Source organism: Lipotes vexillifer, unplaced genomic scaffold, assembly GCF_000442215.2.
Source record: "Lipotes vexillifer unplaced genomic scaffold, Lipotes_vexillifer_v1.1 scaffold269, whole genome shotgun sequence".
Classification (NCBI taxonomy): Eukaryota; Metazoa; Chordata; class Mammalia; order Artiodactyla; family Lipotidae; genus Lipotes; species Lipotes vexillifer.
This window is the reverse complement of record NW_006799885.1, coordinates 1,955,986-1,980,364: the sequence shown is the minus strand read 5'-3', so window position 1 is coordinate 1,980,364 and position 24,379 is coordinate 1,955,986. Positions and strand designations below refer to the sequence as shown.

The following is a 24,379-nucleotide window of genomic DNA, read 5'->3' as shown; positions in this document are numbered from 1 at the left end:
CAGTGGCACAGGTAGAAATGGAACCTCATGAATAAGAAGGCAATAAACTACTGAATCAAGAAAATATGAGACAAACTCTATTCAATACTCTATACTGGCCTACATGGGAAAAGCATTAAAAAAAAAAGTGGATGTATGTATAACTGATTCACTCTGCTGTACATCTGAAACTAACACAACATTGTAAATCAACTATACTCGAATAAAAATTAAAAAGAAAGAAAATACGAGACAGAGACAGAAGTAGAAAGGAGAACTATTCAGAAAAGAACACCTACACTTCTGACCAACAACAAAGAGACGAGCTCTCCAGTCCTTCTGTGAGGCCTGGGCTCCTTGAGTGACCAAGAGGGAAAAGGGAGGGCCTGGGGCAGAAAGGCCCTTGACAGCTCATTCTGCTATGCAGCCACGAGCTAATAAGCACCTCATCCTGGAAAAGGGCTTAAGTCCTCAGGTGCTAGAATACTGCCCAGCTCATAATGGGCATTCAAACATATTTGTTTTATGAACGAAGTGGGATTCTCTCACAAATTTAGATAATATAAAGAACAGTATTTCTGGATCAATGCAACATTTCCTACTGCTGGTGATAACAGTCACCGTGAAGGCCCACGTTGAGTCTCCTGTATGGACATGTTCTCTCCCCTTCAGAATAGTCTACGTCTGGATTAGACAAGGTCCTCTAAAAAGCAGACACCAAGACAGGGTTCGAAATACAAGAAATTTATTAGGGGAAACGTCTATGAGAGAAAAGGGAGAGGGAGCCAAGGGAGGCTGGAAGAGGCAAGCAATGCAGGTCTGGCCCCAGGGGAAGGAGACAAGGTGGGAGGAGGAGGGTGGGGCGGATGCATGTTAGACTGCAGTGTGGTTCTAGAAAAAGTCTGACCAGACCATCAGGGACTCCTCGAGCCAAGGCTGCCTGTCAGAGGACTCCAGAATCCCCAGGAATGAGCCTGCTTTAGTACCCCTGCTGTGCTCACTCACTGGCTGGGGGCAGACTTGGGACCCATGGCCTTCACACTAAAGCAGCGATGGAACCTTATAGCAGCTGGGCCCAATGGTTGATTCCACTCCCTGAAGCGGGAGATCTGGGAGTGAGTGCCTCATGGCTGCCACTGCTTCCAAAATCCATATTCTTTCCACTACACTATCATGGCCACTAGTCCTCCCCTGGACCTCTAACAATTCCGATCACCACTGCAGTACTGCGATTCATTAAATCTAACACGCCACTAATACTAAGACACTCCATATTTTTACGTACTATGAAAAAAAATGCTGATGACATCTTCATTTACTATCTTAACTCTAAGAGCTTTTATATTTACTGAAAAAGCTCTTTTGGCAGTTAGATATATTTTTATCACATATCCCTCTTTTGTACACATTTTTAAAAAGACAATAAGCAAAATATATTTCAGATATTTCTAAAGCTTTTTCAGAGTCCAACTCTTCCAAATCACTTTTCAGCTCAGTCACCAATATCCGGTTTTCCCCACACAATTCTTCCTCTGTGCCATCAAGAATCTTGGAGCGGCATCGTTTCTTTAAGGGATGCTCCCTTAAATCCCAGATACTATGGTATCTGGGATTTTTCTTCCAAGAAGCTGGCACCCACTCTTTAGGTACTAATACTGGCACTTCCTCGACCCATCTAGAAGGTCTCAATGGCAGGTCTCCCAACCACCATCAGGGTTCATAATTTCTTCCTTCAGCGGTCCTTAAGTGGTTTGTTGATTGAAGTACTGAGGGGCTACAGCTGTCCAAACAGGCCAGGAGAATTACCAACCAAATTCACGTTTCCTCCTGACTGCTGCCTGGGGGATACACATTCACCTCACCCATATTCGAAGGTGGAAGGGAGGGTATTAAATCTCGAGGAGCTAAAGGCAAGGACCAGGAGATAAGAGAAAGATGCTCTTTTCATCTCTGTCACTAACTTATTTTGTGCTGTAAATCAAATCCCTCCACCTCACTGTTCCTGTTCCCCTCCCCCTTTTTTTGTTCATTGAAGGGGTTAAATCTAAGTTTCCCTAAGTTCCCCCTCAGCTCTTTGTTTTAGGAGCCTAGGCCATACCTTTGAGTATTTCACGACAGGATCTGAATGAAAATATTTTCCTCATGAAACTGTGGATTCAGCTGAACTAATTCCCACTAAGGGAACCAGTCCTCTGGATGAGAGAGCTGACTGAGCGGACTGGTTACATTCTGGCGCCCCCTGTTGGAGGTGGGGGAGTAAATAGCAGGAACCCATGCCTGCTTTTTATGTTTTCACGTCAGGATTGACTAGTTTATGTCAAGAGCTAGCTGATTCCGCAGAAGCAGAGAACAAGCCCAGGGAGCTGAAACACAGGGAACGTAAGTTTCAGTAGGGAAGGAGCATCTGACGATGACAAGGCTGCGAGTCCACAGATGACAGTGAGTCACCAATGGCAAAGACACTGAGTCAGGAGGCAAGGCCGCACACGAAAAGGGTCAGCAAGGAGCCCAGGCCTCCTGCCTGTGACACGTGCACTCATGACAGAAGTCTGATTTGAGTTCGCCCTGACTGTAGCCTCTAGAGGATTCTAGGTCAGAGAAAGATCTCAAAAGGTGCATTCCTGAACAACAGGTTTCACAATGACATCTGCATCTGACTGAATTATAATGAATTTACAAGAAAAACAGTGCTGTCCAATTGTGAAGGTCAGGTCCAAGGAGAAAAGTTCTTCATGAATTTCCATCACTGACAGGGGGGATTCCCTGGTGGTCCAGTGGTTAGGACTCCATGCTTTCACTGCTGTGGGCCCAGGTTTGATCCCTGGTCAGGGAACTAAGATCCCACAAGCTGCACGCAGCCAAAAAAAAAGTTTTTAAAAAAATTTAGAACACTGACAGTTTTTAAACTAAACTGAGAAATGTTTTTGTAAGTTCAAGGGATATTCTTTCCCAGCTGAATGTGCCTGCCAAGAGAATTCTGCATAAAAAAAAATGTGTCACTTTATCTGTAAAAGAACTGATTAAAGTAGGTTTGATATACCATAAAATTAGATAACACTAAAGGCACAATCTTTCCAATGGCATGTAATACCTTAGATACTTATCACACTATAGAAACTCGTAACCAATGTTAAACACAAATTAAGGCACGCTAAAATTCCGAACAGCAGAAACCTGTTCCTTTATAATAAACTAATATAGTCCAAAACCCTTTGGAAACGACAAATAAAAGCTTAGGGTCTTGAAGACTACTTTAACATCCTGGGAAGCATAAAGTCACCAAAAAGCCATTCATAGTGTTTCCAACTTTCAGACAGATCTAGCTACAAGACTATGACGAAAGCCAGTGGAGATTTCACGTGCACGCTAGGCCAGTGGTTCTGCTGTCAGCAGGTTACACAATAACCTGGAGGCCTTATTAAAACACAGCCTGATGGGCCCCATCCCAGAGTTCCTGATTCAGTAGGTCTGGGGTGTGGCCCAAGAATGTGCAACTTGCTAGAAATAGCAAGTTCCCAGTTGATGCTACTGCTACTAGTGCAGGGACCCAGGTTTGAGAACCACTGCCCTAGGGTGTACTAAAGAAAGAATATCATAAAAATTCCTCCCCAGAAATAAAAGATATTTAGTTCATTGTAACCAACAAATATTATTTTAATAACACCATGAAGGACTTTTGAAATTTTAAAAGAATCAGAGAAAGTTTGAAACAAAAATCAGTGTCAAAACTCCCAAAAGATATAGAAATCACTTAACCAAATGCTTCTGTAAGATCCTTGAGAAAATGAAAGAATGATGAGAAAGGAGTGAAGCAAATCAGACGAGGGCTGAAGAAACACCCATAGTGTCTTGCTTGGAAGCATCTAAACTACAGTTAAGTCCCCTACATATGAACCTTCAAGTTTCGAACTTTCAAAGGTGCGAACGTGCGTTCCATCAACGTCAGGTGTGAGTGAAATTGCTGTTTGCCCTCCGCCTCCTGTTGCTGACGATCCTTCAGCTCTACCATCTCCCACCTCCTCTCCCTCCTCCAGTCAGTAACTCTTCTTGCCTGTTCACTCCATGCCAGCCCCTGTATGCCAGCTGTTGTACTGTACTACTGTACTTTCCAAGGTACTGTACTGTAAGACTAAAAATGTTTTATTTTTTGTGTTTGTTTTTTATGCATTATTTGTGTGAGAAGTATTACAGTACAGTAATACTGTAATTACTATTACAGTACAGTACTATATAGCCAACGATATTAGTTGAGTACCCAGGCTAACTTTGTTAGACTTAACGACCACGTTCTCAGAACAGAACTCAGTTCATATGTAGGGGACTTACTGTATTAACAAAAGCCTTCGGGATTCAGAAGCCTAGTGCCTTCTTTATCCGGACGGAAGCTCAAGGCCAATCACCCAGCAAGTGTTCCCTGGCCCAGTGTTTTCACAAGAGTGAAATCCGTTGTGGGGAAAAACATGGGGAAGGAAAAAAAAAGAAAGAAAGAGGTCTCAAAAGCCAAAAGAGTCTGTATACATGGGGCTTCCCTGGTGGTGCAGTGGTTGGGAATCCTTCTGCCAATACAGGGGACACAGGTTCGATCCCTGGTCCGGGAGGATCCCACATGCCGTGGAGCAACCAAGCCCAAGTGCCACAACTACTGAGCCCGCATGCTGCAACTACTGAGGCCCACATGCCTGAGCCCGTGCTCCGCAACAGAAGCCACCGAAATGAGGCCCACGCACCCCAAAGAAGAGTAGCCCACCACAACTAGGGAAAGCCCGCGCGCAGCAACGAAGACCCAACACAGCCAAAAGTAAATAATAAATAAATTTATTTTTTTTTAAATGGTGCACATCAGAAAAAAAAACAAAGTCTGTGTACACACAGCGTTTTCCTGCTCAAGGGGAAGAAGGATGCAGCTGCGGGACAAGACGCCCCCCGTGTCTGCTGGCCAGCTCAGTCGCCCCCAGCCCCTTCTGGATGAGGAGCAAGCACCTTTGGTGCACCATCGGGCAGCGAGCTCTCCCTTCTCTCTCCTGGCATCCCCTCCTCCCCCAAGCTTCCCTCCCCCGCGGGGTCTCACGCAAATGCCCTGATGTGCCAGAACCTTCAGACACTGAGAGTCACATTTCAGCAACAGACAAAAACTGAAAGACAGGATGACAGGATGCATGAAGAGAAGTAAATGCAACATGAAGGGCTTTCAAAAGAACACGATGAACACGATAGCACTATTTTAAAAGTCCTTAAATTCCTGGACAGCTGCCCACCTCAGATAAGTACAGCATGTCCTGCCACGCCAGGGAGAACCATGTCCGGAATTCTGGCAGAGAAACACCACACAGGACTTTCCTTGGAGGACACGGAAGAGACACAGCCATCCTGGCCACTAACGGTGCCCGGCTCTCCACCTCTAGGTTGGCAATATTATCAGGAAAAACTACTCGCTTGAAAACACTGTCCTGAAAAAGACAATATTGGCCTTTTCAAGGACACAGCACATCGCTTCATAGAAATTTGACTTTCATGCATGGAGAGAACCACTGATTTCCCAGACTGGCCTTCTCTCCACTTTCCAACACTTCATTTTAACAGCTACAGAGCTGGACACTAGTGGGGGGCCGGTAGGGCAGTGATATGCAAACATAGTCCTCCTTCATTCTCAAATTCAATCCATTTTCCCTTAAGGAAGAAACTGGGGCTTCACTTCCATCTTTCCTTCCCTGGCTAACTCTGATGTGTCAACTCAGACCAGAAATGATGACTCCAAAGCGCCTTCCCCGAATTCCCCAATAACTGTTACCACAATGCACGCTTTCAGCAATCTCCCCAACAGACAGCCCGCCACTCAAGGGGAGGAACGATGCCTTTGTCTCAATGGCACTTGGCACAGTGCTTGGCACAGTGTTTGTTGAACTATGCATATGTATCTAGCCTACTGAGGTAGAGAGGAGGCACGTGACCATATACACCCAGTGGCTCAAAACCAACAAACAAGCACATCTTCCTGACTGTGGAGCTTCCAGACTCAGGTCTTTATACCTTAAAGCCCTAAGTCCTACATTTTAACATTTATTCAGGAGAAGGAAAGCTTTTTTAAAAATATCTGGCATTGATCTTTGCCTTCTAAAACACAGATTATAGATTTTTTTTAACATTTTAATGACTCAGCCTTAATTATAAATGTCTATTATGCTGCACCATCATTTAATTTAGGACTTTGGGAAATACTAATCACCTTTTTTTTTAATTGAAATAGAGTTGATTTACAATGTTTTGTTGATTTCTGCTGTACAGCAAAGTGATTCAGTTATACAAACATATACATTCTTTTTTATATTCTTTTCCATAATGGTTTATCTTAGGATAACTGAATACAGTCCCCTGTGCTGTACAATAGGATCTTGTTGTTTATCCATTCTATATATAATAGTTTGCATCTGCTAACCCCAAACTCCCAGTCCATTCCTCCCCCATCCCCCCAACCCACCCCAGCAACCACAATTCTGTTCTCTCCGTCCATGAGTCTGTTTCTGTTTGCGTGGCTTGCGGGATCTTAGTTCCCCAACCAGGGATCAAACCTGTGCCCCTTGCAGTGCAAGTGCAGAGTACTAACCACTGGACCACCAGGGAATTCCCGTGTCATATTTTAGATTCCATATATAAGTGATATCATATGGTATTTGTCTTTCTCTTTCTGACTTACTTCGCTTAGTATGATAATCTCTCGTTCCATCCATGTTGCTGCAAATGGCATGATTTCATTCTTTTTATAGCTGAGTAATATTCCATTGTGTGTGTGTGTGTGTGTGTGTGTGTGTGTGTGTACACATATATATACCACATCTTCTTTATCCATTCATCTGGATAGGTTGCTTCCATGCCTTAGCTATTGTAAATAGTGCTGCTATGAATATAGGGGTGCATGTACCTTTTTGAATTATAGTTTTGCCTGGATATATGCTCAGGAGGGGGACTGCTGGATCACATGGTAACTCAACTTTTCTGAGGAACCTCCATACTGTTCTCCATAGTGGCTGCACCAACTTACATTCCCACCAACAGTGTAGGAGGGTTCCTTTTCTCCACACCCTCTCCAGCATCTGTTATTTGTAAACTTCTGAAAGATGGCCATTCTGACGAGTGTGAGGTGGTACCTCACTGTAATTTTGATTTGCATTTCTCTAATGATTAGTGATGTTGAGCATCTTTTCATGTGCCCACTGACTAACCAATTTTAAAGATTGAGTGACCATAAAGACTGTTAAACTCTTAGAACCAATCTTAGAATATTTCTACCTGTTTTACAGCTACCATTTTGCATGCCTTTTTTAATATGTGGCTTTTAACATGCTGCTACTCTGCGACAATTTTAAGGAAAACACGAGTTTTTAAAAGTTCTCAGAAAGCATTGGCATCCACTTTAGCTCCTGAAAGACCTTCCGTATCTCCTTGTCCCTGTGTTAGTGGGTATGAGCTTGTTAAACTATACAAACACCCCCCACAAGCCATGTCTCTGCCCCACAAACTCCAGTTCAAATACTGCTTCTTTCACAAAGCCTTTCCCAACCAGCACAGGCTTAGCTGCTCCCCTCTCCAGGCAACCACACCCTATACTTTTGTTTAGCACTTAGTATAACATATTTTAATTCACTTTTTACCAGTTACTCTCCAGGGCCACACTGGACACTACTTGAGGGAGCTATATTTTCTTATGCAAAAGTTTCAGGCTGGGGACTTCCCTGGTGGTGCAGTGGTTAAGAATCTGCCTAGGGCTTCCCAAGTGGCGAAGTGGTTGAGAGTCCACCTGCCGATGCAGGGGACACGGGTTCGTGCCCCGGTCCGGGAAGATCCCACATGCCGCAGAGCAGCCGGGCCCGTGAGCCATGGCCGCTGAGCCTGCGCGTCCAGAGCCTGTGCTCCGCAACAGGAGAGGCCACAACAGTGAGAGGCCTGCATACAGCAAAAAAAAAAAAAAAAAGAATCTGCCTGCCAGTGCAGGGGACACGGGTTTGAGCCCTGGTCCGGGAAGATTCCACATGCCACGGAGCAACTAAGCCCGAGAGCCACAACTACTGAGCCCACGAGCCACAACTACTGAAGCCCGCGTGCCTAGAGCCTGTTCTCCTCAACAAAGAGAAGCCACCGCAATGAGAAGCCCGAGCACCGCAACAAAGAGAAGCCCCCGCTCACCGCAACTAGAGAAAGCCCGCACACAGCAACGAAGACCCAATGCAGCCACAAAAAAAGTTTCAGGCTGGTGTCGAGGAAATCATCAAAGATTTGTTGTCTACTAAGTGTTCAAAGCTATTTCATGAACCAAAAGTAGCCATAATGATGCCACACAATTTTCATGGTTTAAAAAAAAAAGTGATCACTGACTACCAAGATTAGACAGAAACACCCAAATAACGTCAATATGGGTTAAATGCCTTTTTTTTCACTTTCGTTATTATTCATTTTATTATTATAACTCAATGATAACTCAGGAAGAGTGCTCTTTTAAAGGTCTTTTAAAATGAATGGAAGAGTATCAGGAATTCCTGTCAAGGGGAAAAGGGAGAAAGAAAAACCTATAGATTAAATGGGACTTAGAAACTTATCAGTCAAATGCAACGTATTTGGATCCAGATTCAAACCAACTGTTACGGGACACAGGCATGAGGAGGAAACAAAATGTAAATGAATATCAGGGGAAAAAATGAATATGGCCTAATTCTTTGTAATCTCAAGGAATTATTATTATTTGTTTTTAGGTGTGACAAGTATATTTTGGTTCATAAAGAGAGTTATCTTTGAGAGTTATATACTCAAGTATTTATGGATGAAACGATGTAATACTGGGCTTTCTGTCAAAACAATGGTGGTGGGGTGGTGAGGAGTATAGGAGAAACAAGACTGGTTGTGTGGCAATGGTTATCAAAGGCGAATATTGAGCACAAGTAGCTTAATTATATTTTCCTTTCTGTTTGCGCATGCTCAAAATTTTCCAAACTAAAAAGTTAAACCAGGGCTTCCCTGGTGGCGCAGTGGTTGGGAGTCCGCCTGCCGATGCAGCAGACACGGGTTTGGGCCCCGGGCCAGGAGGATCCCACATGCCGCAGAGCGGCTGGGCCCGTGAGCCATGGTCGCTGAGCCTGCGCGTCCGGAGCCTGTGCTCCACAACGGGAGAAGCCACAACAGTGAGAGGCCCGCGTAACGCAAAAAAAAAAAAAAAAAAAAAGGTAAACTAATAATTTTTTAAAAAGCATTAGGTGTCCTGTTAATTCTGTGGTTGGTAGTAACTGCCCTCCACTGCTTTCTCCCTTTGGGTAGTTTCCTGCTATCTGGCAGGAACTGCCATTCCCACAAATGGGTTGTAACATGCTGTCCCATTCCTTTCTGAGGTTCGTGGCCTTATACAGACAACATCCTATTCCTACTTCTACCCAGCACTGGAAACCCAGCCCTGTCATCCTCATTCTGCCTAAGACAGAGACCCCATCAACCCCTATCATAGCTGAAGATTAAATCAATAGGTCAGTTAACAAGAGCTCTGAGAACCATGCTTTCTTTATCAGACAGCCTGGAGCTAAGACCACATTCCAGCCAACTCATCTCAAGGAACAAAAAAAGGAAATACAGTCGTCCCTCAGTAACCAGTGGGGACTGTTCCAGGATCCCCATGGACACCAAAATCCAAGGATGCTTAAGTCCCTTATACAAAATGGCATGGTATTTGCGTATAACCTATGCACACCCTCCTATATACTTTAAATCATCTCTAGATGATTTACAATATGTAATACAGGCAGACAGACCTCAGAGATATTGCAGGTTCAATTCCAGATCACTGCAATAATGCGAATGTCACAGTAAAGCGAGTCACACGTATTTTGTGATTCCCCAGTATATACGTTATGTTTTCACTGTGCTGTGATTCATTAAGTATGCAATAACAGCATTATGTCTTTAAAAAACAACGTACATACCTTAATTAAAAAAAATACTTTATTGTTAAAAAATGCAAACCATCAGCTGAGCCTTCAGTGAGTTGTGATTTCTTTGCCATAGTACCGTTAAAGATCACTGATCACAGACCACCATAACAAATATAATAATAATAATGACAAAGTTTGAACTATAACAAGAACTACCAAAATGTGACAGAGACAAAAAGTGAGCAAATGCTATTGGAAAAATGGTGCCTGAAGACGGCTTGACACAGGGTTGCCACAAACCTTCAATATATGAAAAAAACAGCATCTGAGAAGCACAATAAAGTGAAGTGCAATAAAACAAGGTATGGAGGCTTCCCTGGTGGTGCAGTCGTTAAGAATCTGCCTGCCAATGCAGGGGACACGGGTTCGAGCCCTGGTCTGGGAAGATCCCACATGTCGCGGAGCAACTAAGCGCATGCGCCATAACTACTGAGCCTGCGCTCTAGAGTCCACAAGCCACAACTACTGAAGCCCATGCGCCTAGAGCCCGTGCTCCCCAACAGGAGAAGCCACCGCAATGAGAAGCCCACGCACCACGACAAAGAGTAGCCCCCTGCTCACCACAACCAGAGAAAGCCCGCGTGCAGCAACGAAGACCCAAGACAGTCAAAAATAAATAATTTTTTAAAGAAACACAAAACAAGGTATGCCTGTACAATGAAAATACTAAGCAAATAGTTCTGAACACAATGTAAATGCTAGGTAAACAGTTGTCAGCACGTGGTAAATTCAAGTTTTGCTTTTTGGAACTTTCTGGAATTTTTTTCAAATATTTTTGATCTGCAGATGCAGAATCCGTGGATACAGAGGGCCAACTATAGAATATCACTCTGTGTTTCTGTAGAGCTAAACTCCAGCACCACACTGCCTGAAACTCTCTTCCCCCAGATACCAGGATGCCTCCATAGTTCTCCACTGGAAAGGCCTTCCTTCCTTCGCCACTCTAGATGTAATGGTGCCCTGGCTCCTTGCTCTTCTCAATTTCTTTTTTTTTTTTCTTTTTTTTGGCCATGCCACACAAAGAGCTTGTGGGCTCTTAGCTCCTGGATCAGGGATTGAACTTGGGACCTCAGCAGTGAGAGCCCAGAGTCCTAACCACTGGACCACCATGGAATTCCCTCAATTTCATTTTGTAGCACTTACTGCTACTTGACAATGTGTTATATATTTGTTCATTTATCACCTCCCCTTTCCAAAATGTAACCTCCATGAGGGCAGGGACTCTGCTTTGTTTGCGGCTGTGTGCTCAGATTCTGAACAGTAACTGAAACGTAAAAGGAGATCAAATACATATTTGCTGAATGCTCAGGATCCCAGGAAAATACAACTAAATATCAAGGAGGATTGAGAACGGAAAGTTCATACTATTAACGTAAACTAAGAACACTCACTTCTACCACCCACACGTCCACACCCACTTCACGCAATAGAAGGGTGACTTCACGGCACTGCTGTTCTCCACTCTCACATTTAGACTGCTCTAAAGAGCTTGAAAAATCTGTGACTATAGGAACACATGAATAAGGGTTATGTATGTCAGTCTGTGCCAGAAAAAACCTAGTGCGAGCACAGTACCTTCACGTGCCCGCTTCGGTATTTACAATAGGCACAAATCATCTCAGAATTTAGGGTGCAGTGCGAATTACACTAGCGCTTTTAGAGGCCATAGGTCTCTGTCGTGCTTAAGTCAAAAATCAGTGCTTTCCTCCTACTTCTTCTCCTACTCCAGTTCTACCAGCTAGAAATCCCCACCAGCCACCAGCCAGACTGCAGCAACATCTAGGAAGCCAGCCACGCTGGCAGGTGGTCCAGGGTGTCTGGTTGTGGCCTGACCGGGCTCTACCCCTCAGCTGCCATGCGATCCTGGGCAAGGTGCTGCACCTCCATTTCCTCATTGGTCAATTAGGGGGCAATCACAGTGTCTATTTCATAAGGCTGATGTGAGAATTAAATGACTTCCATGTAGGTAAACAGCTTAGACCAGTACCAGGCACAGAGTAAAGGTTAATTGTCTTAGCTGCCATATTCAATATTATTACCACCACATCTGAACCCCCTGATACAGGTACACTTGCACATAATTCTAGGTAGTACTCATTCTTGAGAACATAGAAAAAACAGATGGTCATTTTTTTTTTAAACCTGAAAAAACTGGTGAAAATAGACAGTGTGTCATAATCCAATGGCGAGTCTGCTGTAAATCTTTGTTGAATGAATATCAGGAGAGAAATACAAAGTTTTAAGAAAGGCGGATAAATATTATTCAATACCCTCAAAATTCATGTAAAATAGGATCTACTCAATGCACTCAGCGTAGCATCCGGCACATGGAAAGCACTCAACAGAGGGTAGCTATTATTCACTACTACTGTGATCATGTAACTCAAGGCAAAGTGGGATTTTAAAGACTTCCAGGTTCGAGCTCTCTTCCTCTCCACACAGCCTAGAAATCCACAGAAGACTGAGGCAAGCTCCAACTGTGCCCTGCTGTCCTCTCCATACGATTTTCTGCTTTTGTCTTCTTAACATATTAAGATTCTGCATGAGACTAGATTTAAATGCAACTGCTCCAGGGCTAACAAAAATCTAGAAAGCACTGATATACTTCAACACAGTATTTTACAGATGAAGACACAGGGTCTTGGTCTAGAGGTCCAGCACCTTATCCAGGGTCGTCACCACGGTCGGCACCCCTGGGGAACTAGAAATCCAGGCTCCCCAAACCTCATCTGGGGATCTTCCCATTACTGTGCACTATTCATCCACGGACAAATGCACCAAAACTTCTACCAGAATCACCTTCTAAACCCAGATTTCCACCCCACTTAAAGATGGACTTGTTATTTTACACCCCCACCACTCACCATAATTTCTCTCTGTTCTTCCAGATTCTTCAAAAAGTTAGAAAATTCACGTAACGAAGCGTCTGTAAGAAGAAAGGAATGATTATCTCATGGCCAAAGCAAAGGAAGGCCAACCAAAACCCGGTCTTTACGCACCTATGCAGCGCTCATCATCAGTCTCTGCATCGCCAATAAACTCAAATCTGAAGTCTCTGAGTGAATGAGCAAACTTCCGCTGCGCTGCCGAGAGACCTGGAAAGAAAGATGGAGCGATTACTTGGGTCCTTGTTTCAGGTCAAGGCTGAGCAGGAATTGATTCTTCCTCAGATGGCAGAGCTGCAGAGCTCTCCTCCACGTGAGCTGTGAGGAGACACAACCCAACTCCTCGGCCAAGGGGCCCATCACCCCACCCGGGCACTCTCTGGTGGCTTGTCTCCTATGCTAATGCTCTGGGATGGAGCAGGTGCGGGAGAAATATATATATTGTTCCCGGAAGCACTTTCCCATTCCCTACTCACTCAGGTCAGAACTTCCCGGACGCAAAAGTTCCGTCTATGATTAGGAGCACACACACTTGGTAGATATCTCCCAGGGCTGGATGAGATCCAGCTGGCTGCCAGGGTTTCAAATATTAAGGGTCTCAAAGCTCAGAGTCAGCCAACCAGATGCCCTTAACTGATGGTCCAACTCTAGCCAGAGAAAGCCAGAGGATTCAAAGAGTGTTCATAGAAAACAGCAGCAGGAAGGGAAACCAAAGGCCACGCTTAAGCGGCAGAAAGAATTCATTCTGCAAAAGACCTACAGGTCCTCATTTTTTTTTCTTTTTATTGTCGAGTCATGGAAAATAGTGGAAAACCCTACTTCTGCAACAGGCTAACAGCTATTTTATGGGCCATGCACCATGCTAGAGAATAGGTGTATTTTTAACTTTACTCAATACTCTTGAGAGATATATAAAATAAAGATTATCTCTATTTAACCATGGAATGCCAAAGCTCCGAGATGTTAAATAACTGGCACAAAGGCACACAGGTACTACATCAGCAAAAGTCTGATCTATTCCAGAGCCATCTGTCCAAAACCCATACCCTCACTAGGGTACAATTCTGCCTCTGGTCTAAAGCACTTTCAAAGAAGCTGCTTCCCGACTCCTGCACCCTGTATGGATCCTGGCTCACTACAGTGAATACTGACAGATTGTGTTAAAGTAAAACTTCACGTCAAGCAAACTGAAAAGTTGAAAAAAACAAAACACAATCCATAATTTCTGATAAGAGTATTCACGCAAAAAAATATGAACAAAAGCAAAGCACACAGTATAAATGCTGAGGGCTGTTTTGAATAAGTTGGTAAGATAGAAGGAGCAGCAATCTTCTCTTTTTTAGTCGTTGTATTATAGCTAACAGACAAGGAATGAAAGCAAAAAATTATTTTTACATTGGAAAATGTTTGTTTTTTTTAACCAACTCTTGACCTCCAATCATTAAGTACAATGGTTCCCCAATGCCCTCCTCGACAAGCTGCTTCCTCTCACTTCTTAAACTTTCTAATCATGCTCACCAGCTCTTTCAGCTGCTGTCGTGGTCTGGTTTCATGTTTTACTTTTTCTTAACAGACTCTATTTTGGAGTAGTTTTAGGTTCACAGCAAAGCTGGGCACAAGGTACAGAGATTTCCCCTAGACTCCCTGCCCGGACACACACACACACATATCTTCCCACATTAACAACATCCCCCACTGTCACAGTTTTTGAAAATTCATTCTTCCAAAGCTAAACCAGAAACCTTTTAGAAGATGATACAGGATTGTAATTTCTTACCCTTGGAGTAGAGAAGAAAAGCAAAAACATAATGGAAAATGTGATGGATTGCAAGCATGGTCTGAATTCTCCACCCCTCCTTTGTAGGAGCTTCTCTTTTCAATGGGACTCTGCAGCTCCTCGGTTAAAAGGTAGCGTCTATTTTCCCACCCCTTGAATCCGGGCTGGTCTTGCAGCCAGAGAATGTGGTAGAAGTGACACTGTGCTAATTCGGAGCCTCTAGCTCTAGAACCTTTGCACACCCACGCTCCACTCCCTTGGAAGCCTCTGGCGTCCACGTGATCAAGCCCACACTAGCCTGCTGGGTGATGAAAGACATGTCGCCCAGGCCCCCTACCTACTGCCCCATCGGTCAGACATCCCACCCTCAGAAGCAGAGCTTCCCGCCATGCAGGAGGCAGTCCAGATGACACCATACTGCCCAGTGAGCTGAGTCCAAACTGAAATAAATAAATGGCTACTGTTTAGGCCACTAGAGGTGGGGGTGATTTGTTACAAAGCAATAAATAGACTAATATAGAAAGATTAAAAAATTTGACTGCATTAAAATTTCAAAGACATAAAAAGAGTGAAGAAAAGTACACACCCCAAAGGTACAAATAACAGCTGTGAATCACTGAGGTAAGGCAGAAAGGCCAATAAAAAATGGGGCAAAACACCTAAAGGGGCCCTTCACAGAAGGAAGTAAAGGAAATCCAAATGGCCCAAAACCACATGAAAAGGTGCTCCAAACTCATTAGTGATTATAAAAGTGAAAAGAAAACCTCAACATACCTCAATACACTCATGAGATTGGACAAATTTAATTAAGTCTGGCAACCTCAATAACTGGTGTATGTCGAGCAACAAAAATTCTCCTATACTGCCAGCGAGGGTAAAAACTGGTACAATTCCCTTTTAAGTAGTTTGGCATTTTCTAGTAAGTTTGATGATATCCTACAACTCCAAATTGACCTTCTAGGTAAATTCCCAAGATAAACTTTTGCACACGTGTACTTACAGACATGTACTTTCTATAGAAGAACTGACCACAGCAATAGCCAAACACTGGAAAAGCAAATACCAATCAACAACCAACAGATGACTCAATTACACTATATTCATACATTATAAAGTAAAAATAACAATAAATTTATGTATCAACTCAGGTTAACCTCACAATTTGGAGAGAAAGAAGTCATGAAAGAATACACAGAGTATGGCTCTTTCATATAAAGTTCAAAGCAAGCTACACTAAACCCTATGTTTGGATTGCACATATAGGTCACAAAATTACAGAACAGCAAGTAAGTCATTATCTCAAAAGTCACACAACGTTTACCACTGGAAGCAAGGGAGGGGGACAGTCCACTGGAAGCAAGGGAGGGGGATTAAAGGTATTTTACTTCATAACCTAGTGGTGAGTCTACGGATATTTGCTTTATTTTTCTTCTTTAAAACATACGCTTGGTTCATATACTTCTGTACTTTCACCATAATTTCACGACTAAACAATAAAAATTTTTTAACCGTAAAAAAGTAAAGCCTGGCTATTGGGGTAACTCCCAAGTCAACTGTTCTGTTGTAATCCAGGAAACCTACCTTTATTGCCTACGATCTGGCCATACTGGCTTGCTCTTGGGTCACACGTGCCCAACTCATTCCAGAAGGGCACTGACAGGCTTCAAAGTGCTGTCCCACCCCTGGAAGCGCTCCTTGCCCAGCCCCACCTTCACCTGGCTGGCTCCTTCACAGAACTCTCCCCCTCGCACCATCACCCCCAAAAGAGCATCACCCCTCTGCCCTAAATTCTTCTCGATCCCACGGCGCTTAATCTTCATAGCACTGATCACCTGAAACTGCCTTATTTAGTCAGTATTTCCTCCAGGTTATCTATTCTGCTGCTGAATATCCAGTCCCTGAGACAGCAACCGACAGCCTTGTGCTTCCCTGCATCTCTGAAACAAAGACCACACAGGGTTTTTCTTTTTGACTTTATTTCATGCAGCTCTTTCCAAATATTAAGCGTGTGGGCTTATTATCATTTCTAATAACTTTATTCCATTTTGCTAATGTTTGCTCTGCCAGGTCTCAAAAGGGGCATGTAATTGGTTCTGTTTGTGTGTGTGTATACGTGTGTGTATGTGTGTTTATATGTGTATGTCTATATGTACTTATTTATAAATATTATATATTATATATAAATAATATACAAATGTGTTTATTATATGCATATAACTATTAATACTGGTATAAATTCTATTTTTCCCCTATGGAGCCGTTTCGTTTGAGTATTTTATCCAAAATTACCAGATCAGGGACTTCCCTGGTGGTGCGGTGGTTAAGAATCCACCTGCCAATGCAGGGGACACGGGTTCGAGCCCTGGTCTGGGAAGATCCCACATACCGCGGAGCCACAACTACTGAGCCTGCGCTCTAGAGCCCACAAGCCACAAATACTGAGACCGCGTGTCACAACTACTGAAGCCCACGTGGCTAGAGGCCATGCTCCGCAACAAGAGAAGCCACCACAGTGAGAGGCCCGTGCACCACAACAAAGAGTAGCCCCGCTCACTGCAACTAGAGAAAGCCTGCGCGCAGCAACAAAGACCCAATGCAGCCAAAAACAGATACATAAAAAATAAAGAAATAAATTTATTTTTTAAAAAATTACCAGGTCAAAGGATATCTTAAAGACCATGCTTTCTTATGGTCAGGGCAGGATACTCTCCAGAAAGCTAAAATTTAAATGCATCTGTTTTTCAAGACGTATTTCATAATTCCTAATCTCATTAGTTGAAAATGTTTATAACAGTAGACTGAATTTGGGTTCATTTGCACAGCTAATACAATTTATTTCTCCCTATGTAAATAGCATGCTTTTCTCTCTTACCTCTGTGCTAGGTACTGTAGTTACATCAAGTCTTTATTTTAGCATATAATCATTTTTTCTCTCTGTTGACTTTTCTGGTGTTATTAGAATTCATTATGCAAAATTTTTATTATTTAAAAATTGGACCATACCAAACTCCAGTTCCATTTAAAAATCATAAATTTATCACCTGTTCGTTATATAGTACATTTTAAATTTATTCTCATGTAGTTTATACTTTTATAGATATCTTCCGCCTTTCCAAACATAACATAAAATCATAAGACAGTTTACTACATTTAGTACAGTCCATTAAAAAAGCACAAAGATGTTTTGTGCAAAAGATAATGGTTTATCATCACACATGAAACTCAAACAGTCTAAATCACAAAGGCTGGCAGCACTCCTCTACTAGGGGAAGATGGTGAAGGGCCCACTAGATAGGACTGCCTTTATTCAGTGCCTACTCTGTGCTAATGGACTCACAGATATTATTTCATTTATTCCTTATAACCAGCCTACAGGGTAGGTGTTGCCGTTTCCTTATTTTACAAATGGGTTAAGTAGATTCAGTGATAGATTAGTGACTTGATCAAGGTCACAGACCTCTTCAGACGGTTGGTATTATGTCCTGGAGGCAAAGGATCAACTCCTTGGTTTCTCAAGCTTCTACCAACATCCTTTGCATCACATCGTTCTGACTTTCAGGAGATTTAACATTATTCCCAGGGCCCATGCACAGATCTCAACTATTATCTTAATGGCTCTAATGCAGAACTCTAAATGAAAAGTTCACGTATGTGTGCCTCCATGCCCCCAATCCTCTCCTGCATGCTAATTCCTGAAGACTGTAAATTAACATGCTCTCCTGGAACCTTCAAGGCGCTGGCATATATATATATATATATATATTTTTTTTAATATCTTTATGGGAGTATAATTGCTTTAAAACGTTGTGTTAGTTTCTGCTGTACAACAAAGTGAATCAGCTATAAGTATACATATATCCCCATATCCCCTCCCTCGTGCATCTCCCTCCCACCCTCCCTATCCCACCCCTCTAGGTGGTCACAAAGCACCGAGCTGATCTCCCTGTGTTATGCATCAGCCTCCCGCTAACCATCCATTTTACATTTGGTAGTGTATATATGTCCATGCCACTCTCTCACTTCGTCCCAGCTTACCCTTTCCCCACTGTGTCCTCAAGTCCATTCTCTACATCTCTGTCTTTATTCCTGCCCTGCCACTAGGTTCATCAGTACCGTTTTTTTAGATTCCACATATGTGCATTAAGCATACGGCATTTGTTTTTCTCTGACTTACTTCACTCTGTAGGACAGACTCTAGGTTCATCACCTCATTACAAAGAACTCAATTCCATCCCTTTTTATGGCTGAGTAATATTCCATTGTATATATGTGCCACATCTTCTATCGATGGACACTTAGGTTGCTTCCATGTCCTGACTATTGTAAACAGTGCTGCAGTGAACAATGTGGTACATGAGTCTCTTTGAATTATGGTTTTCTCAGGGTATACGCCCAGTAGTGGGATTGCTGGGTCATATGGTAGTTCTATTTTTAGTTTTTTAAGGAACCTCCATACTGTTCTCCACAGTGGCTGTATCAATTTACACTCCCACCAACAGTGCAGGAGGGTTCCCTTTTCTCCACACAAGGCTGGCATATACTGATGGATAATGCCAAGCCTGCGTGTGCATAAAATGCCACAGCTGACTTTAAAGAATTGAAGTGATTTCACACTTTCAAATAAACTTGCCACTTCAGAGTCTCCCAGAGTAAGACTTTTAGGTCTTCGATCTGCAGACCAATGGGAGAGAAAAGCACAGGCACTAAAACTCTTCCCAGGGTTAGGAGCAGTTTGAGAGATGAGCAGTTGTATTTGAGACCTGCTGAGTTTGAGAAGCAGCACACCACGTGGAGAGATCCAACCACAGTTTAAATCCAGGTTCAGAGAACCTCCGGACACTTGGCAGGAATTGCCCCTGGTCACCCTTGATGGTTTGACAAATGAGAAAATTCTTTCTTACAGCCACCTATGAACCGTTTTCAGTGATCATGAACCACCAGACGCCTACAGGCACCTATGAACCGTTTTCAGTGATCATGAACCACTAGAAGCCTACAGCCAACTATGAACCGTTTTCAGTGATCATGAACCACTAGACGCCTACAGGCACCTATGAACCGTTTTCAGTGATCATGAACCACTAGAAGCCTACAGCCAACTATGAACCGTTTTCAGTGATCATGAACCACTAGACGCCTACAGGCACCTATGAACCGTTTTCAGTGATCATGAACCACTAGACGCCTACAGGCACTGGGCAGGGTGGGAAACCTCTCTAATCGGATTGGTCTACTTCACTGCTAAGCAGCCTTCTGGGTACATGAGAACCCCTGAAGTTACAAGCCCGGCCCTGCGAATGAGGCTGTAACTCTCCCCTGGAACTTTCGGTCCCACCAAAGCACTAAGCGGTATACCTGAGGAAACGTGGCATGCTAATTCCGGGCCTGAAAAGAAAAATGAAACAGCAAATAAATGTACCTTTCTCACTCAGTAAATGGGAAGCTCGGGATTCTTCACCAACCATACTGGATTCTGAACTCTTTTTACAAACAGGCGAAATTGCACTTAGAAGCTCACATTCCTCGGCATGGGGAGACCCAAATCACTAGATTATCAAATTTGCAAAGACTCTGCCAGGGGGAAGCTTTGCTACCCATCCTGCCCATCAAAACAAGTCCCCCAATTCTTCTGTGTTTTATTTAAAGAACAGGGTACAGACTCTTAAGAACTTAATATCTTTCACGTCAGACTCATACCAAGGAAATAATGCTAATGTTAATCCAAGGAACTTGGAAGTGAAACAAAATTCCTCCAGCACTGTGGACTGGCTTCTCATTTTCCTTCGTGGTTTCCAGATTTACAGAACTGGCAGCAGCGCTATGTACAAGAGTAGCATTCCGGCCTCTCTGTACCAGTCAAAAAGCAAGAAAATAACTCACCTGATACACGTTTTAAGTGGTGCAAACGTCCCCCAAGCCCCAAATGCATTACTGGGCTAGTGGAGGCCTGAAGGCCACATCACAAGCTGTTCTAGGAGCAGCTCAAGGGCCAGCACGGTCTCTGTGACTGCTAGGTGAAGGTCCTCCTGGCCCTAACTGCCCGATTCCAGCCCAACCGGAGTGGCTGTGTAGGGAGTGAGTTCTTCTTAATCAGAGAATAGACACCATCTAAAGTCACTAGATTGACCTGAATTGACAAATGTATGGGGTAAAGGAACACAAGCTGAGTCCCCAGAGATGCAGATGTCTCAAAACAAATGCATAAACCTGGACTCAAGACCCAGTACGACACATGACAGATGACCAGATAACTGTTGGTCAAAGTGATCAACTCATCATGAAGAACACTTAAGAAGGGAATGCCCTGGGCACTGCAGAGAATCCACAGGCAGGTCCACACTGGACACCACCACTCAACCTTCACCCCCACCCCATTCCGGACTTCAGCTGCACTGCATGCCCTCAAGCAAACACGGACAGTCTTCTTGGACGAGGGTCTGCGTACAGAGAGAGGACCTGCCACAGCAGGCTGTCAGATGAGAAGTGCAGGCTGGCGATCACCCAGCTTCCTGGTTGTCAAACTGTCTTTGGCCACACATCCCTTTGTTCAGAGAAAAATCTTATTTACAGTGAGAACAGTAAAAACAGCTAACACGTCTGTATTAGTTTCCTATTGCTGCTGTAAGTAACTACCACAAACTTGAGTGGCCTGAAACAATACAAATTTATTATTTTATATTTCTGGAGGTCAGAAGTCCAAAATGGGTCTCTCGGGGCTGTATTCCTTCTGGGGGATCTAGGGGAGAATCCATTTCCTTGCGTTTTCCAGCGCCTAGACGATGCCCACATTCCTCAGCTCTTGGCACCCGGCCACCACTCACATCACTCCGACCTCTGCTTCTGTCATCACATCTCCTTCTCTTACTCCTTTAAGGATCACCCTGATTACACTAGGTCCACCATGATAACCCAGGATAATCTCACCGCCTCAAGATCTTTAATTGCACCTGCTAAGTCTCTTTTGCCACCTAAAATAACACTCACAGGTTCCAGGGAATTAGGAAGGGACATCTTTTGAAGGGCCATTATGTTGCCTACCATACCTGATAATGTCAGGTACTCTCCTAACCACTTTACATTTATTGACTCATTGGAGTATCACCGCAACTCTACGAGGCAGGTTCTGTCATTATGCCCACTTTACAGAGGAGAAAACTGACATACACAGGTCAAGCAACTTGTCCAAGATCTCACAACTAGTAAGTAGTGGAACGAAAAGATAATCAAAGCTGCTCAGGTGGAGGTAGGATGAAGAACCCTGCCCAATTGGTCCCCATCTCCCACTGAGTGCTTCCCAGTGAGACCACACCCTGCAGGACCCAACGTGAAAATCACGGACAGTCTCACCCTCACTGAACAGTCGGGAAATGAAAGTGCAACTTTGGACTAGCTCAATTTCACACACCTAGTTCAAGGACAGCACTAACTAGAATCCAGGTTTTAGCACAGAACCCAGTTTTAGTATAACTTGGTGAGGCACAGAATGATAGTAACAGGGGTACAGGTTAGTGAGGTATACGTGGCCCACCAGTTGGACAGCATGACCCAGAGAGAGGCTGCAAAGGACACGCATGTGTGTGTGTCTGTACACGTATGTTGTGCGGTAAGGGGAAGTGTTGAAGTATGAAAAAGAACATCCAGGACAACACACTCTCAGCCTCCACCTTCTCTAATCACACGAGAAAACAACGAGAGCTGACAAACAATGTAATGACAAGACTGCGTGTTGAAAACTAGGATGGCTGACATGTCCGGAGAAACACCTACACCTGAGCAACAGAAACTGGTAGTCCTGAAAGCTTTTGCACAACCAAGGAAACCAACGACAAAACAAAAAGACAACCTACTGAATGGGAGAAAATATCTGCAAACGAAGCAACTGACAAAGGATTAATCTCCCAAATATACAAGCAGCTCAGGCAGCTCAACATCAAAAAAACAAACCCCCCAATTAAAAAATGGGCATAAGAAGTGAATAGACATTCTTCCAAAGAAGACATACAGATAGCCAGACACGTGAAAAGATGCTCCACATCATTAATCATCAGAGAAATGCAAATTAAAACCACAATGAGATATCACCTCACACCTGTCAGAATGGCTATCATCAAAAAGACCACAAATAACAAATGTTGGCAAGGATGTGGGGAAAAGGGAACCCTCCTACACTGTTGGTGGGAATCCACTGTGGAAAACAATATGGAGCTTTCTCAAAAAGCTAAAAATAGAACTACCATATGACCCAGAAATTCCACTCCTGGGTAATATATCTGAAAAAAATGAAAACACTAATTCAGAAAGACACCTGAGGGCTTTCCCTGGTGGCACAGTGGTTGAGAGTCCGCCTGCCGATGCAAGGGACGCGGGTTCATGCCCTGGTCCGGGAAGATCTCACATGCCGCAGAGCGGCTGGGCCCGGAAGCCGTGGCCGCTGAGCCTGCGCGTCCGGAGCCTGTGCTCCACAACGGGAGAGGCTGCAACGGTGAGGCCCGCGTACCGCAAAAAAAAAAAAAAAAAAACGGATACCTGCACCTCAGTGTGAATAGCAGCACTATTTACTACTGCCAGAACAGGGAAGCAACCTAAGTGCCCATCAGCAGATGAATGAATAAAGAAGATGTGATATAAATACACAATGGAATACTAGTCAGCCATAAAAAAGAATGAAATGTTTGCCATTCGCAACAACATGGATGGACTTGGGAGTATATTATTATGCTAAGTGAAATAAGTCTGAGAGAGAAAGACAAATACTGTATGATATCACTTATACATGGAATCTAAAATAATACAACAAAATATAACACAAAAGAAGCAGACTCACATACATAGAGATCCAATTAATGGGTACCAGTGGGGAGAGGGAAGGAGGAGGGGCAAGATAGAGATAAGGGATTAGGAGGTACAAACTACTATATATAAAATAAGCTATAAATAAATAAATAAGCAAACAACTAAATAAGCTACAAGGATTTATTATACAGAACAGGGAATATAGCCAATATTTTATAATAACTATAAATGGAGTATAACCTTCAAAAATTGTGAATCACTATGTTGTACACCTATAACTTAGATAATATTATACATCAACTATATCAATAAAAATTAATTAATTAATTTTAAAATGGTGGTCCTAGGGCTTCCCTGGTGGTGCGGTGGTTGAGAGTCCACCTGCCGATGCAGGGGACGCGGGTTCGTGCCCCGGTCCGGGAGGATCCCACGTGCCACGGAGCGGCTGGGCCCACGAGCCATGGCCGCTGAGCCTGCGCGTCCGGAGCCTGTGCTCCGCATCCCAAATGCCACGAGGCCAAAAAAAAAAAAAAAAAAAGTGCTGGACCCAGAGCCCCTACTTCCTACATGGGCAGGTTTTATAGCACATGACCCTACGCAAACCTCATTAGGGTTAAATGAATAGGGACAGAACAGGCCCCACAGGCCAGCGAGAGACAGGACACGTGGAACATGTGTATACAGAAGGCAAGAGCTGAGCAAATGCCACGAGATGCTAAACAACGGGTGGGTCCAAGAAAGGGTATATGAATGGTCACGATTCTATCCATGCAATTTTTATGGTAAATTCTGAAAAATAAAGTAGCACAAAAGAACAAAGTAATCACAATTTTATTTATTAAAATGAAAGACACACGCGCACGCGCGCGCACGCACACACGCGCACACGCACACACGCACACACACGCACACACGCACGCGCGCGCGCACACGCACGTGGATCAATAAACCACTGTGTTCTCCTCCTTCATCCCATCCGC

At 43.7% G+C, this 24,379-nt stretch overlaps 1 protein-coding gene across 1 annotated transcript in view; it reads right to left on the bottom strand.

The window, feature by feature from the left end:
• ARHGAP10 (Rho GTPase activating protein 10) overlaps positions 1-24,379 on the bottom strand; it is a 342,299-nt gene that overhangs the window by 245,633 nt on the left and 72,287 nt on the right. The window contains exons 2-3 of the mRNA XM_007472009.1: positions 12,944-13,039; positions 12,809-12,870 (exon numbers count right to left, since the gene is read on the bottom strand). Coding sequence (XP_007472071.1) covers positions 12,809-12,870; positions 12,944-13,039 — 158 coding nt within the window. The remainder of the gene's footprint in view (positions 1-12,808; positions 12,871-12,943; positions 13,040-24,379) is intronic.